At 37.1% G+C, this 16,761-nt stretch overlaps 1 protein-coding gene and 1 non-coding gene across 3 annotated transcripts in view; one reads left to right on the plus strand and one right to left on the minus strand.

Annotated features, from left to right (window-relative positions):
• The window catches only part of Usp24 (ubiquitin specific peptidase 24), a 127,302-nt gene that overhangs the window by 18,528 nt on the left and 92,013 nt on the right, over positions 1-16,761 (plus strand). For both annotated transcript variants that reach the window (XM_090334752.1, XM_090334753.1), the window contains exons 2-8: positions 2,881-3,046; positions 3,337-3,404; positions 7,075-7,218; positions 7,783-7,905; positions 11,094-11,129; positions 11,485-11,550; positions 16,276-16,341. In XM_090334752.1, the coding sequence (XP_090190878.1) occupies positions 2,881-3,046; positions 3,337-3,404; positions 7,075-7,218; positions 7,783-7,905; positions 11,094-11,129; positions 11,485-11,550; positions 16,276-16,341 (669 nt within the window). The remainder of the gene's footprint in view (positions 1-2,880; positions 3,047-3,336; positions 3,405-7,074; positions 7,219-7,782; positions 7,906-11,093; positions 11,130-11,484; positions 11,551-16,275; positions 16,342-16,761) is intronic.
• Positions 12,039-12,109, minus strand: LOC150061763 (small nucleolar RNA SNORD36). Its single transcript, XR_016536029.1, has one exon. It is a non-coding gene; the product is annotated as a small nucleolar RNA SNORD36 (small nucleolar RNA).

Below are 16,761 nucleotides of genomic sequence, written 5' to 3' on the forward strand. Positions count from 1 at the left end.
AATATTAAACCAACTTTTATGTGGGTTCATGTCACTGTTTCCCTCTTCATCACTCCCTCTTCATCATCTGGGCTGGCAACAGCCTCCTCAAATGTAATGCTGCGTTGTATGATTTGTGAAATCTTGTGTATTTCATATCCCTTCTTTCTTTTCCTTCATGTCTTTTGGGGGAGGCTTCTATTTTTTATACAGAAGGAAATTTAATTGTTAACGTTTTGACACATTTACAGTATATTCCAATTCCAATCAATTTCACACCTTTTCTCCCTCCCCAAACAATTTTAACAGATTTCCTCGCTCTATTTTTGTAGTTGTTAACAATCTCAACTGTATTCACCCTCTATTTTTATTTTTCCTTTCCTCATATCCTTCTAAGTAGTCCCTTAGGTAAATTCATGATCTGTATTTATACACACACACACACACACAGACACACACACATACACACACACACCTACGTATACATAGACGTGTAAATGGATATGTATAAGTACACACGTCCAGTTGTATGTTTTGTCTCTTAGGTCTAGCTTCACATATGAGTGAAAACATGAAGTATTTTGCTTTTTGAGCTTGGTGTGCCTCAGTTTGATATTCTCCATTTGCATCCATTTTTCTGCAAATGACATGATTTCATTTTCGACTGTGTAATATTCCATAGGGAGTGAGTGTGTGTATGTGTGTAATATTTTTAATCTTTTTGATTTCAGCTGATTCTCTCATTTGGCTATTATGAACAGTACAATAAACATAGATGTGCATGTGTCTGATATTTTGATTTATTGCCCTTTGGACGTAAGCTAAAGTAGTAGGAGGGAGACATAGATGTTTCCATTTGGAGGAACCATCATACTAATTTCCATAGTAGTTACTCATGTTTACATTCCTACCAACACTGTATAAGGTCTTATTTCTTTCCAGATCCTTCTTTTTTTTTTTTTTTTTTTGCCAGCATTGGAGCTTTTGAACTGAGGGCTTAGACCGTCCCTTTGTGTTCAAGGCTAGTGCCCTACTAATTGAGCCATAGCTCCACTTCAGGTTTTCTTGGTGCTTAGAGATGAGTCTTGAAGATTTTCCTGTCCAGGCTGGCTTAGAACGAGATCCTCAGATCTTAGCTCCCTTAGCTAGCATTACAGATGTGAGCCACAGATACCTGGCTGAAGTCTAGTTTTTATAGAGATATTGATAAGTAGGGTGTGTGTGTGTGTGTGTGTGTGCGTGCGCGCATCTGTGTATGTGTGTGATTTCTTTGTACCTTATTGTAAGCTGGTGAAAATATGTAAAATTTACCACAAGTTAGAAATCTGAGATCAGGATAACCTTGGTTCAAGTTTCCCCAGCCTGGGAAAAAATGTTTGTGATATTCCATTTGAAAAAATAAAGCCAAAGAGTGAGTTGAGGGTGCATTTCAAGTAGTAGAGCATAAGATTCTGAGTCCAAACCAAACAAGAAAAAGTCACATTGTATGATTCCAATGTATGAAATGTCTAAAATAGACAAATCAGATTGGTAGCTGCTAGAAGCTAGAGGAAAGGTGGAACAGAGTGCTGATGAGAATGGGAACTTACATTGTTTTGCTGCTATCACTACCCTCTTCAAAATATTTTCATTTTTCTCAGCACCCATTAGGTTCTAAGGCCGCATTCTTTCTACTCACTTCTTGGCATCCCCCATTCTACTTTCCTGTCTACTTAGAGTAGTCGAATTATATAAGTGCAGTCTTAGACTATTTATCCTTTTGTTAAATGGCTCGTTTCATTTAGCATAACATCTTTAAGGTTCATCCATGTTGCAACATGTTTCAGAATGTTCTTCCTTTTCAAAGCTAAATAAAGGGGATCACCATAATGTTATTTATTTATTTATTTATTTATTTATTTATTTATATTTGTGCGTCATGGGGGCTTGAACTCAGCCTGTGCCTGAGCTCTTCAACTCAAGGCTGCCGGTAAGACTACCATCTTACCGTTGAACCAAGCCCCACTTCCCATATTCTAGAGGTTAATTGGGGATAAGAGTCTCAGGTTCTTTTGTTGCGGGGCTGGCTTTGACCCTTGATCCTCATATCCCAACCTCCTTAAGTAGCTAGGATGTCAGCCACTGCGCCCTAGGCCATACTGTTATTAATGGTGATTGCATAGTTTTGTAGTCCCATGGGCAATGTACAAAGGTTGCAATTTCCCCACATTCTCGCCTACCCTTACTACTGTAAGTGTACTATTTGATAGAAGACATTCTAAGAGAGGTAAACTGTCTTCATCTGGTTTTAAGATCTGATGGCTAGTATGGAAAGGGAGTAGGCCAACTGGTAATAACCATACTCAGGCAGGCTATAGGGGAAACTAGGAGGAAAAGGAAGAGAATGTAGCCTTTCAAGAAGAGAGCGAGGCAGAAGGTCACCTACCCCTGAGATAAGTATTTGGAAAGGACTGAAACATCGTTGATAGATTTAGTAGTTGAAGTTTCAGTGGTGAACATAAGCTGTTTCAGGGAGTGTAGGGATTCTAGAATCCTGATGGGGATATTTTCAGGAATAAGTCAGTGAATGAAAAGATGAGAATTAGCAAATTAGATACACCTTTGAAGAAATTTAGCCCTCAGTGAAAAACAGGTGGGTTTGATATTTCATGATGAAGAAAGCCAGAAGTTTGTCTTTGTAAAAAAAGAAATCCTTTCTAGAGGGAAGGGGATTCAGAATGGAAAAGTCAAGACTATTCAAGATATTGCAGAAATGTGAGTTTTGAGACAGGTGGAGCCCACTTTTAGTATTAATAGCTATCAGTGTTCAATTATCTACTCTCTGATAAATTAAAATTGTTTAAAGTAGTCTTTGTTGTTTAATTGCTATTTTTACTTTTTATTCTAATCCCTTTTTGCCAGAAGAATGATGAAAATGGAAACTGCTCAGGGGAAGGAATCGAATTTCCTACAACGAATTTATATGAACTAGAAAGCCGTGTTTTGACTGACCATTGGTCCATCCCATACAAGCGAGAAGAATCCCTAGGCAAATGCCTGTTGGCATCTACCTACCTTGCAAGACTTGGTAAGTTTAAGTAAGCTTCATACCCCAGAACACGTGAGGAAGTTTTTGTTATAGGAGGCTGAGTTAAATCTTAGTTCTTGTTATTGCCTATCTCTGCAATCTTGGACAGATCATCTATTTGTTAATTTTTGTCCCCAGTGGAATGGAAGTTTTGAAATAAATCAGCTGTTTCTTTCTTCTAGTGGAAGTATAATGTTACTTGAAATACAGTTGAAAAACTTCCACAGATGCTTGTAGTACTTTAAATTTGTTCTCACTTTAGCTTTTGTTTTGTTTTTTATTTTACCTAGGTCTTTCAGAATCTGATGAGAATTGTAAAAGATTTATGGATAGGTGCATGCCCGAAGCATTTAAAAAGGTAAGGAAAGTGTGCTGATTTGGTGGGGGTGGCAGTGGGGTGGAGATAGACAAGAGTTTTAGCTACTTATTACTAGTAGAGACTAGTATGTCAATGTAATTTTTTTCAGTTGCTCTGTTTGGGGCCGGGCTTACTAATAATTTACTTCTATTTTGTTTGCCTTGCTTTTGGTTGAATATGATCTTCTATTTAACTGGTACAGAAAAGAGTAAAACAATTATACTAAGGATTATGGCACTTAGATTATAGTTACCAAAATATGTCACTTTTTGTGAATTCTGATTTCTTCCTGAAAAAAATGTATGCACAGGGAAGCATCTCTTTTCAGAACAAGAGGGATAGCTATGCTCCATTCTGGCCACATCTCTCAATTTTTCTTAACAATGGAAGTAAGAGATCACAGGAATTGTGTTTTTAAAAGCAGTCTGTCTCTGCATGATTCCCTTTTCAGGACCATGAGTCTTGAATTCTTATAAGAGAAGAGATTGTCTGTAATAGACACTGCAGTTTTCCTCAGTGCATAGCCAAGTGCCTAGCTCATAGAAAAAGCTCAGTAATCTTGATTGAATGCATGAATGAGTCTCCTGCTGTCTTATGCTATTGAATTTTTGACATACATTTTTTTCCCATGTGTAAGTAAGTCAGTAGAACTACAGATGAGTAAAATTTTTATCTTAGAACTCAATAAAACACATTGTCCACTTGGAAACAGTTATTCTCATCTGCATTTTGGTAGATTCTCCCTTTTATTTTATTTTATTTATTTATTTTATTTTATTTTTTGTGGGTCATGGGGCTTGAACTCAGCCTGGGCGCTGTCCCTAAGCTCTTCAGGTCAAGGCTACCACCCTACCCTTGAGCCAAGCCCCACTTCCCATTTTCTAGAGGTTAATTGGAGATAAGAGTCTCAGGTCCTTTTGTGCCCCAGCTGTCTTTGAACCTTGATCCTTAGATTTCAAGTCTCCTAAGTAGCTAGAATTACAGGCATGAGCCACCATACCCAGCTCAGATTTTCCCTTTATTAAAAACTATAAAAAGCAGCAAAATTGATTCAGAAATAATTGTAGCTTAGCCTTTGAGGGAAAAAAAGGAGAGAGATCCTTTTAAATTGTCATTTCAGCAGAGATTACCGTAAATAGAATCAAGATTTATTTTTATTTTACATGAATTTATCTGCCAGTTTATAGTTTAAAAATGTAAAGAATTCTCTTTAAGAACAAATTAATTTAGGGGCTGGGAGTTTTGCCTAGTGATAAGAGTGTTTGCCTAGCATGTATGAAGACCCAGGTTCGATTCCTCAGTACCATGTACATAGAAAAAGCCAGGAGTAGCACTGTGGTGCAAGTGGTAGAGCTCTAGCCTTGAGAAAGCCCAGTGACAGTGCCCAGGCCCTGAATTCAAGCCCCAGGATTGTCAGGAAAAAAAAGAAAAAAAGTTGCTTTAATAAATAGCAGCTTTCTTGTAATGTAATATATAGTTAAAGAAACCATAGTACCTGTATTCACAGAAAAGCTCAAATATGTTCAAAGTCATGACAAAAGGATTGTTAAGAAAAGTGCCTTTAGGTTGAGGGTCATTTAAGTCCAGAAAATTCTGCATCAAGTCATTTTACCAGCACGTTGTATGGTTGGGTCATTATACACTAAATTCTGATTAGAGATGCTTCAGAGATACTGTTGTGTATTATGTCCTCAACTGAGAGTAGCAGTATATAACTAATGGTGCAATGTTACTTGGTTGGTTTCCTCCCAGACTGAGCACAAATATACCCAGAATTTAAAAAACGAAAAAAAATCTTTTAGTGTATTTGCAGGTTGCACAACCTCAATAACCACTATCTAATTTCTGAACATTTTCACCATTCACACCAAAAGAAAGTCTGTTCCTACCAGCAGCTATGCACCTTATGTCTGGGCCACCAGGGTTTTCTGCTTTGCTGTATGACAAAGTACAAACAGCTCGTACAGTATATGGTAGTTTATGGCTTGCGTCTTTCACTTAGAAAAATGTAAAACTACTTTTATTGACTGAAACCTTCTCTACGTGACCAACAACACTACCTGGCCCCAGTGATGATCCCCCCCCCCCCAATTAGAAGAGCTTCACTTGTTTGCCTTTAGGCTTAGCTTCCAGAAAACTGCAGGATTCATATTATTGGCACCACATCTAGCTCTATTTCCTGGTGTGATTACTATATTTTTTGCTCTTTTCCTCCAGCTTTTTTAAAAATTGCCTCAATTTTTTTTTTTTTTTTTTTTTTTTTTTGGTGAGTCAGGAGGCTTGAACTCAGCCAGGGTGCTGTCCTTGAGCCCTTCAGCTCAAGACTACTATCCTACCCTTGAGCCAAGCCCCACTCCCCGTTTTCTCTGTTTTATATTTGATGTTTAAGAAAATAGTTGCACAGTACATTACTTTTTTTTGTTTTTTTTGGTTGGTTGTGGGGCTTGAACTCTGGGCCTGGGCAATGTCTCTGAGCTCTTCAGCTCAAGGTTACTGCCCTTCCTCTGGACCTAGGTGTTTTCCCTCAGTTCTTCAACTCAAGGCTACTGCCCTACCACTGAAACCACAGCCCCACTTCCTGTTTTGTAGTGATTAATTAGAGATAAAAATCTCGCATACTTTAGTGCCCAAGCTGGCATTGAACTGCAATCCTCAGATCTCAGCCTCCTGAGTAGCTAGGGTTACAAGTGTTTGCCACTGTGCATGGCACAATGCTATTTTTCATTTAGAGATATTTTAGATTTGTTTAATCATTTAAAAGTTGAGTACTAATTTTGCATATATGAAAAGAGAAAAGCAATACAAATTACTTCGGTATTTCTAAGATGTGCCACATTTAGACTTATGTTCCCATATAGTCAGTAAGTGAAAAGATGTCTTATTGTCTGTTTTTTTTTTTTTTATTTTGTTTTGTTTGCTAGTCCTGGAGGGTAGGGTTCTACCATTTGAGCCACAGTGCCATTTCTGGCTTTTTTTGAGTAGTTTATTGGAGGTAAGAGTCTCCTGGGGACTTTGTGCCTGGACTGGTTTCAAACTGTGATCCTCAAGGTAGCTAGGATTACATGCCTGAGCCACTGGTGCCTGGCTGCAGTCTTATATGTGAGATGGGGAAAATGTGAAAAGCATGCATATCAGAGTCCATGGATCACAGCATCCATTTCTTGTATTCAGAATACAAGATTGATAGTATTGGTAGTCAGCTGTCAAATCAATAATACTGCCTTGCCAGTCATTAAATACTCTCATGTTTGTTCTATCTTTGGATTCTTGTGACATCTGCGGGAAATAGGCAGGAACTCAACCTCTTTAGAGGTGAGAACTGAGCCTCTGAGAACTTGGGTAAATTTCTTTGAGGCCACACAGCAGTAGTTCCCTCAGTTGACCTCAGATTTTTATTTGCTGTACACCATTTGTTCTTCTCTGATAAGCTTTAAAAAGGAGTAAATATTTTCTTTTCTTTTAAACAAACAGCTTTAATGAAAGAAAATTAAAATTCAAAAGCAAAATTTTGTTGACTTTTAAACAAGTGAAGGACTAAATTTATAACTTCAATTAACAGTTAAAAATTATTCTTAATAAGAAATCAGTTATCTCTTGATTATTCAGTATTAACCTGATAAATTGTAATTTTCTTTTCTCAAGTTAGACTCTAGACTCTTATTTTTTGTAGCTCCTGACATCAAGTGCTGTTCACAAGTGGGGTACTGAAATTCATGAAGGAATCTACAACATGCTGATGCTATTGATAGAACTGGTTGCAGAGAGAATAAAACAAGATCCAATTCCCATTGGGCTTCTGGGAGTTCTTACAATGGTATAGTATCTCTAAAATGGAGTACTTTGTGTTTTGATTTGATTTGAAATACATGCTGTTATTAATGAATAATAATAATTATTAAGCCTATTAATTTAGCTGTTAGGAGTCCTTGATATTTAAAACAGAGCAACCAATCTGTGTTTTGAGTTTGAAATAATTTTCTAGTTTTCCTTATCTCCCCTGATTATTCACATCTTAAATGTTGATGTCACTTGGCTTCTTCCTTTTCCTCATTGTTCCTTTTCTTATAACTTTCTTCATTGCCTCTTTCCCAGCTATACCTGTGGCAGCCCTGGTACCTTAGGGGTAGTGGCTTCACCTTGTGGAGAGTCAGTCCTCTCATCCTGTTAGCTTCTTCTCTCCCCAGAGTGAACATGAGCAGGCCAGGGGAGCACCACACCAGTCCTTTGCCTGTCTACTAGCCAAGGTGTCTGCTTTGTCATATTCCTAAATGACTCCATTAGTGAAGGAGTCCAAGGCTTTATTTTTATCTTCTTTTCTAATGCTAATGTGTTGCTATAGAAATAGATAATAATGTTGTTCTGTTCTCTTTGAATCTAGGCTTTCAATCCTGATAATGAGTACCATTTTAAAAACAGAATGAAAGTGTCTCAGAGGAATTGGGCAGAAGTGTTTGGAGAAGGAAATATGTTTGCTGTTTCACCCATGTCTACTTTCCAAAAGGTAAACAGGGCTCTGGTTTGTCTTTTTTTTTTTTTTTTGCCAGTCTTGGGCTTGGGCTTGGGCTCAGGGCCTGAGCACTGTCCTTTGACTTTCTCAAGGCTAGAGCTCTACCACTTGAGCCTCAGCACCACTTCCAGCTTTTTTCTATGTATGTGGTACCAAGGAATTGAACCCGGTCTTCGTGCATGCTAGGCAAGCACTCTACCACTAGGCCAAACTCCCGGCCCCTGTTTTGTCTTTTTATAGAGAGATACACTGAAGAAAATCTTTTTGATATAAAAATGATTATTTAAGCTGGGCGCCAGTAGCTCACATGTATAATTCTAACTACTCAGGAGACTGAGATCTGAGGATTGAGGTTCAAAGCCAGCCCAGGCACAAAAGTCCATGAGACTCTTAATCTCCAGTTAGCCACCAGAAATTGAGAAGTAGCACTGTGGCTCAAGTTGTAGAGCTCTAGCCTTGAGCTGAAGAGCTCAGAGCCCCACGACTGACCAAAAAAAAAAGATTATTTAAACAGAGTTAAAATACTCTGAGGAAATGAGGAAATGACAAGTATTTCATGTGGTTCATAGAACAGAGTAAAATGTGTTCCATTGTATATTTTCCCATAGCTATTAATAATATAAAGAGTATTATAGATGTGAAGTTTTATTTAGTGAAATTAGAAAAAACTTCAGTGTCCCACATAGCAGATTATCAACCTCAGTTTAATTGGTGTCCCAGTTTTTTTAGAGATAATTTAGCTACTGCAGTATTTGAAAATTTGAAGTGACTAATTGTACCTTTAAAAGGTCCTCATGCTGGATCATTCCATTATATACAACATACCCTAGTATTACCCATGATTATAACCCCTCTGGCTTCAGCACAATTCCTCTTCACATCCACGTGTCATGAAAATTTCCTGGTCCTCTCCAGTTCTAAGTAAATTCTTAGTAAATTATCTTATTTACCTCTGAACAATATGAAAGACCTTGGCATATTGCCTGTAATACCTCCCCAGAATGCTACATGTACAAGCGCGCGCACGCGCGCGCACACACACACACACACACACACACACACACACACACACACACACACACACACACACACACACACACACACACAATGGTGCATGCCTATTTTCCCATGTATTCAGGAGGCAAAAATCAAAAAGATCATGGTTCAAGGCCAGCGCAGGCAGAATTAGCTAGATCCCATCTCAGCAAGCTATTCATGGTGGTACATGCATATAACTATATCTACATAGGGAGGAGGAATTGGTAGGAGGATCATAGCAGGAGTTTTATGCAAACAAGAAACAAAAGACTTAGAAAAATAAATAAAAAGGACTTGCCTGGTACTGTTGCTCATGCCTATAAATGTAGCTAATCAGGAGGCTGAGATCTGAGGATGAAGGTTCAAAGCTAACCAGGGCACAAAAGGACCTGAGGCTCTTACCTTCAGCTAACCTCTAGAAAATAGAAGTGGGGCTTGGCTCAAGGGTAGGGCCATAGCCTTGAGCTGAAGAACTCAGGGACAGCACCCAGAGTTCAAGCCCCATGACCCACCCCCTCCCCCCCAAAAAAAGGACTCAAGTGGAACAACCCCTGTCTAGCAAATGTGAGGCTATGGTTTCAAATCCTAGCACTGCCAAATAAAGTAAAGAATGAATGATGTTTATATGTGTGATCTTGATGCTAATGACTTTACAATTTACCTTTGTGACCCAAACCTCTTGTGTGAGCACCATAGACTTAAAGAGTCAACCAACAGAAATTTTAAGACTTTGTATGCCTACAGCCTGCCTGCCTTTATTATTCTTTTCTCAGTATATCCATAGCATCACCATCACTTAGATGAGCCAAAACTCAATTCCTCATTTTCTTGTCCTTTGTATCCAAATAAACAGATTCTTCAACTTAATCTCAACTATTAACTCCTGTGACTTACCACCATCCTGCTCCTCGTACTGCCCGTCCTGTCTAGTCACTGATGTTATCTTCTAACTGCTTCTATATGACTCCTTCCTACTCTCCCATTCTTCTATTACATTGTTAACAACTGCACGGGTGATATTCAAACATAAACATACTGCATGCTGTTGTTCAAAACACATTTATGACTCTCCTACTCCCAGCTGACCAGCTTTTGTGTGATCTGGCCTTGGCTTCTATCTATATTCTGTGTTGCTCTCACCTGACTCCCTGCTTCAAGTTTTCTCTTAGATTTTCAAACACAGTACTCTTTTCTACCTTACAGCCTATGTGAACTGTTTTTTAAATGCTCAAATCTGTTGCATCCTCTAGGTTCTAACTTAGAGACTGTCTATTAGAGTTCTTCAGTGACCATTACCCATTACCCTGAGCAGAGCAATCTCCTTCTATATCTTTTTTTTGGGGGGGGGGCAGTCTTGGGGCTTGAACTCGGGGTCTGTGAGCCCTGTTCTAAACTCAGGGTTTGAGCCCTGTTCTTGGGTTTCTCAAAGCTAGAACTCTACCAGTTGAGCTACAGCACAACTTCTGGCTTTTTCTGTGTATGTGGTACTGAAGAATTGAGCCCAGGACTTCGTGCATGCTAGGCAAGCACTCTACCACTAGGTCAAACTCCCAGTCCATCCTTCTATATATCTTTTAAGGACCTTGCATTTAATGGATGTTAACACAGTCTGAAGTATTTATGTATGTAGTAGTTCCACTGATTTTGTTAACTGCTAGAATATAAGCTTTCTGAAGTCACATGTCACATCTGTAACCCAGTTGCTAACACTGTGAATGCTTAAAAAAGAAAAGAAGAACAGAGCAAGTGGGAGAGAAAGCTTGCTTAAGGGCATTAGTGCTACAGCTATAATACAAACTTCAATTGCATAATCTTTTGGCAAGTCTTAATTTCTAAAATACCACTTCCATAAAGAATTTAATAGATGTTATCCTGTTCCTTGGAGAACTTATGTGATCTCTGATGCTTCAAAATACATATAAATATTCTACATTGTAGAAATTCTACCGAAACATTACAGACCCAAAATTGTATACAGTAATGACTATCTTCTATTAAGGAAACAATTGCAGAAACCTTTCAAAATGATTTTTAAATTTCAATATTTTTTGCCCTCTGATTTTTCATCTATGATATAAGAAATGTAAGGATTAGTGGGGAAGCTATTACATAAATGTCTCAATTTTTATTTTATTGTCTCACAGGAACCTCATGGATGGGTTGTGGACTTGGTAAATAAGGTACATATTTGCACTAATACAGTTTTGTGATACCTTTCCAATTTTCTAATGACATTTCCTAGAGCTGGATATTTTAAACAAATGACAGCTATGGAAAATAATAAGAATGTTTCCTGGGGGTGGTATATTTTATAGTTTCCTCTTCTTTCACATGTGTAATATATACAGATGAATCTCAGCTTTTGGATCTAGTACATCGGTGTTATAGCACTGAAGCATTAGAATTACCTTCCTGGTGATTCTATAGGACCAATATTATATTGAAATACAGTGATAAAGTAAAATGTTTGCCCTATTTGCTTGCTGGAGTTATGCATAGTGTTTAAATTATAATTTATGTCTGTTTGCTTTTTAGTTTGGAGAATTAGGTGGATTTGCAGCAATCCAAGTCAAACTCCATTCAGCAGACATAGAACTTGGGGTGAGTTAAACCTTCTCACTGCATGTGCCTAGTATGCAGGTCACTTTTGTTTAAGTTTGTATAGCATCAGAAGATACCATCTGGATATACTGTTGAGTGTTAAAGAAAATTTTTTTAAAAACTGGGGGAATGAAAGTTAGCCTCAGCCTTTCCACCTTAAATAATCATACCATGCTTATAGACAGACCCAGGATGGAGCTTCCTCAGTGATGGTGAGCCTCATTGCATCTACTGTTGTTATTGGTCCTGATGCCCTCCACCATTTTAACTAGAGCTCCTTTGTCTTCCCAGGTAACCTGGGTGAAGACATTGGTGGTACATATTTTCTTGTGACCAGCTTTCTTAGCCAAGCCTTTCCCATGATGATGTAATTAGTCAACCCTATCTTGAGACACAGGGCAGGCAGAAAGACAATAGACTGGAAGAAAGCATTAGCTAGAGAGTGTGTTTGAACACAAAGCAATAACTCAAGAGCTGGCTTGATGACATTTACTCAGGATTAAAAAGTTTATATTTATACCTTAAGGCTTAATTCAGTGATAAAGTGACATAATTGCTACAAAGTTAAATCTTTAGAGTAGTAGAGCTCATGGTTGTGATAACCCAAGGAGTGTTGCTTGTCACCATAAAAAATTTTCCATGTATAGTGCTTCTGATTTCTAATTCACAACTTTTCCTTTGCCTATCCTGTTTTTCTGTTTAATGTGTGTTGATTATATGAAATTATATGTGTACATATCAATTTTGTGACTCAGATAAATGGTTATATAAATTAAATTTACTTCTAAAATAAGTACAAAGATAAAAAGGTTTTCAGAAAAAGAACATACATGTGAGATTACTGTGTTGTTTTCATGTCAACTTCATTTTCTTGAAGAATATAACTTCAGAGTAAGAGGAATACTGTAATTTTTTCCCACTGCTGACCTGTTGATAACTAAGAGTATTTTGTTCTCTAGTTGACCATGCCATTTAAAGCTATTTATTATGCAGTTGGCATATGATAGGCACTGTGTTATCTATAGTAGCTCGATCAGTGAGGTGTGGTAAAATTATATTTCTATACATTGTGCTTTGTGCTCACAGTAACAGTTTTTTTTTCTGTAGTACCATTGAACACCCCCACCCCTCCAGTCCCTCCTTGCATGATATAGAACATTAGGAAAAGGGATTGATGAGGTGGTAGCAGATTGACCCTTTCTTACTGCTAAGGTTTATCTTTAAAGTTCTGTCAATTCACGTGACAGTGTCTGAGGAACCTCTTCTTCCTTATCTGGAAATGACTTAAGCTGTTGCACTGTCATTTTCATCTCCATTGAGTGTATTAAATGTATTTTAAACCTGGAAGGTAATAAGTAATGATTCAGTTTCCAAGGACAAGTTTTATTTTGCTTATTTATTTCTTAAAAATGGATTGTTTTTATTGGGGCTGGGAGAGTGGCCTAGTAGAGTGCTTGTCTAGCATGCACAAAGACCCAGGTTCAATTCCACAGTACCACATACAGAGGGGAAAAAAAAGTTGGAAGTGGTGCTGTGGCTCAAATGGTAGAGCTTGCCTTAAGAAAGCCCAGGGATAGTACCCAGGCCCTGAATCTGTGCCCTAGAACTGGCCAAAAAAAAAAAAGAGATTGTTTATGTCATCAGAAATACTTTAGTTTTCTAAAGTCTAAAATACTAATTGGACATGGACATTTATAATCCAATCAGGGTTCATAGGCAAAAGAACTATGAGTTCATATTTAGCCTCGGCTACATAGTGAGATCCTAGCTCAAAAAATAAACTAAAGGTGAGTTGATGGGCATTTAGCAATTTTGTATTGTTTTTAAAATAACTAAATATCCCATATTTTTATTTTTTATTTCTCCGTATTTTTATTTTTATCTCATATTTTGAATGACTATTGGCTAAGAATGTGCAGATTCCAGTTTTACTATTGTAGCATTAAAGATACTTCCAGAATATTTCTTTTTGGTTTTTTGGAACTACTGTGTTATGGGCAGCTGGTTTTATAGTTTTGGTTATATTGAGAAGATGGTAAATTCAGGCATCAGAGACAGAGATTTCATGTTATTGAAAATAAGTGCCTAATTCCTGACCAGTTAAAAAAGTGGCTGTGTCCCAGAATCAATTTAGGCCATAAAAGTCTGAATGAGTACAAGTCACGTATTTTTGAGTTTGAAAAATTCTGGCGAAAAAGTTACCACTCACTATCTCACTGGTTAAAAATTCCTTTTATAAAACAAGAAATACAAGTTGACCTTTCCTGTCTCACTCCTGTACACTTTCCTACCTCCTTGGTAATGGACAGTGATAATGGTTACCTGTTACATACATAAGCATTCTAGCTTTTTCCCCCCTCCTTCCTCCTTCTCTTCCTTTTTTCCTTTTAAATTTTTGTTTTGTGTTCAGTACTGGTGTCTGAATTCAGGGAATAACACATGCTAGGCAGGCATTTTTAAATTTTTGGTCGGACCTTGTATTTTGCCAAGGTTTTCTTTAATGATTTTAATTGTTTTTATATGTTTTTATTGTAATTAATAGAAGGGTTACAATTATATTCACCAGATAGAAGGTGCATTACTTCACAAACATTGATACCCTTTCTCATGTCTTGGTCCCCATTTCCCTCCTCCCACCCCCACCTCTCATCTTGTTTTCCCCCCTTCCCTATCTGATATATATACAATATATCAGATAACAAGGTAAAATACTGTAACAATATGAGATAACCAAGGGACAGCAAAAAAGATGATAACATAGTACATTAATAACAACAATCACTCATTATATGGCTTTTGTTTCTATATCCTGGAGGTCCTTTCATTTAGTGTCATACTATATTATGTATCTAGGTTTTGTTCTATTGTAAATCTCTGCTAGGAGAGTCCAAGGTCTCTACTGATTATGACAAATGAGGGAAACCATTGAGCCTATGTTCCTTTGAGTCTGGCTTATTACTTCACTTAGTATGATTTTTTTTTTAATCTTTCCATTTCCTTATAAATGGGGCGATGTCATCCTTTCTAATAGCAGCATAAAATTCCACTGTGTATAAATACCACATCTTGTTGATTCACTAATCAACTGAGGGGCATCTCGGTTGCTTCCATATCTTTGCTGTGGTAAATAGTGCTGCAGTGAACATCGTTGTGCTAGTGGAATTAGTATGTCCTTGTTTCTGGATGATTGGGTAAATACCAAGTAGTGGAATTGCTGGGTCATAGGAGAACTCTTATGTTTAGTCTTTTGAGGAACTGCCATACTGCTTTCCATAGTGGTTGAACAAGTTTGCACTCCCACCAACAGTAAAATTTTTTAACTTTCTTAGGTAGTATTCTCACCTCAAGATTACAAAAATATTTTAATGTAATTAGATGTTTTAAAACTTAGACTATATTTGTACACATTGTGTAAAATGGGGGTCCAGTTTTGCTTTTAGATGGATAGCTGATTTTCTGCTGAATAACTCCTCTTTTTTTTAACTGTGTTTGGTACCTTTTGTATATCATAATCTCCCATGCTTGGGTTTGTTCCATTCATTCATTATTTAGAGCACTTCAGTATTGGTGCTCCATTTTGGATGACTCACACTTCTATCCCATATTGTTATTTGCTAATGTCTTCTTGTGTATCCTTAGGTGTTTATTCTTCTATCTGAGCTGTTATGCTTGTGAGATTCTCACAGAGGCCGTGTTTGATATTACATGAAATGTACAATGCATAATCAGCCTTTTCTCAGTATTGATACTTCCTACTCGGAGTATAGTATCTCCCTTACTTATTCCAGTAAAGTATTTTGTAATTTTCTTCAAAATTTGTAATTTTATTTGGTTGGTTATTTATTTATTTATTTATTTATGCCTTTCCTGAGTTCACTTAGGGCCTGAGCATTTGAGCTTTCTCAAGGCTAGTGCTCTATCACTTGAGGCACTGCACCACTTCTGGCGTTTTCTGTGCATGTGGTACTGAGGAATCAAACCCAGGACTTCATGCATGCTAGACAAGCACTCTACCACTAGGCAAAACTCCCGGCCCAGTGGTTTGTTATTAAAGGTATACTTTATTCCTTCCCTAACCTCTTTGTTTAAAAAAATGTTTATGATAATAAAACAATAGAGTAAGAAATGAAAAAAGAATGTTTAGTTTTCAGCATTGTGAGTTTTAGAGGCATTCATCAGGACCTATACCAAAGTTTGACTGGTAGACATATTCTGATTTAAATTATGTAAATTTCTTCTAAGAACACAGATACATTGCCATCTTCTCATATCAATTCCTTCTGTCCAAAGACTTTGTATCTAGTCATTCATCCATGACTCATTCATTCATGACTTTCTTGTCCGTTTTCCATTTTAGCTATCAAGCCTTGTTAAACAAAGGGGCACACAGAAATTTGTTAATTTCCTTGTAATCAAATTTTTGAAAATTGTAACCTTTACATTGAGATTTTAAAACTACCCCAAATAGTTTTGAAAACATGACTTTTGATTGCCTTGTTTCTATATATAAGGTTCATTTTCTTAATACCATATTGGAGCACTTTTAATCAGCTATCACTTCTTCCTACCCAAGGATTTAGTATGTCCAGTCATTCATTCATTCATTCCCTAATGAAATAATACTTGTTTTTTTTTCACAGATACATAAAAAAGGAATTGTTTGACTTGGAAAAGTTAAAAAAAATATCTCTCATGTTTCTTACTATTTAATTTACCCTTTTCTAGGCTGTCTCGGCACTGGTGCAGCCCTTAGGAGTGTGTGCAGAGTACCTGAATTCCCCAGTGGTGCAGGTAGGGTTAAACCATTTTATATTATTGTCTAAATAATCTGAAATCTGCAAGCAAGAATCATTTTCTTGTTACCAAGTTTTCAAAATAGCTATTATTTTTAAATTAATATTGTCAGAATAAAAACTGCCTAATAATTTGAAGTCAAAGAGACCTAGACATTTAAAGTTTTTGTTGTGAATAATTGAGTAGCTATGTCTGTATAATTTTCATTTTCCTACATGTAAAGTAGGCAGCAGATATCTCTATCTTCACAAATGGTTTCAGGTTCATTGCCATTATAAGTTAGGTTAGATTAGCCAACTTCAGAGTAACACTTTTTAGCATATCTTGCCTGATTTCCTGCTTCTGCAGATTACAAGTCAACAAGTCATTATAGACCATTTAGAGCTATACTCAACTTTCTAATACTGAAGACCTGTT

The sequence above is a fragment of the Megascapheus bottae genome, chromosome 6 (genome assembly GCF_031878675.1).
Source record: "Megascapheus bottae isolate mThoBot1 chromosome 6, mThoBot2.hap1, whole genome shotgun sequence".
Taxonomy (NCBI): domain Eukaryota; kingdom Metazoa; phylum Chordata; class Mammalia; order Rodentia; family Geomyidae; genus Megascapheus; species Megascapheus bottae.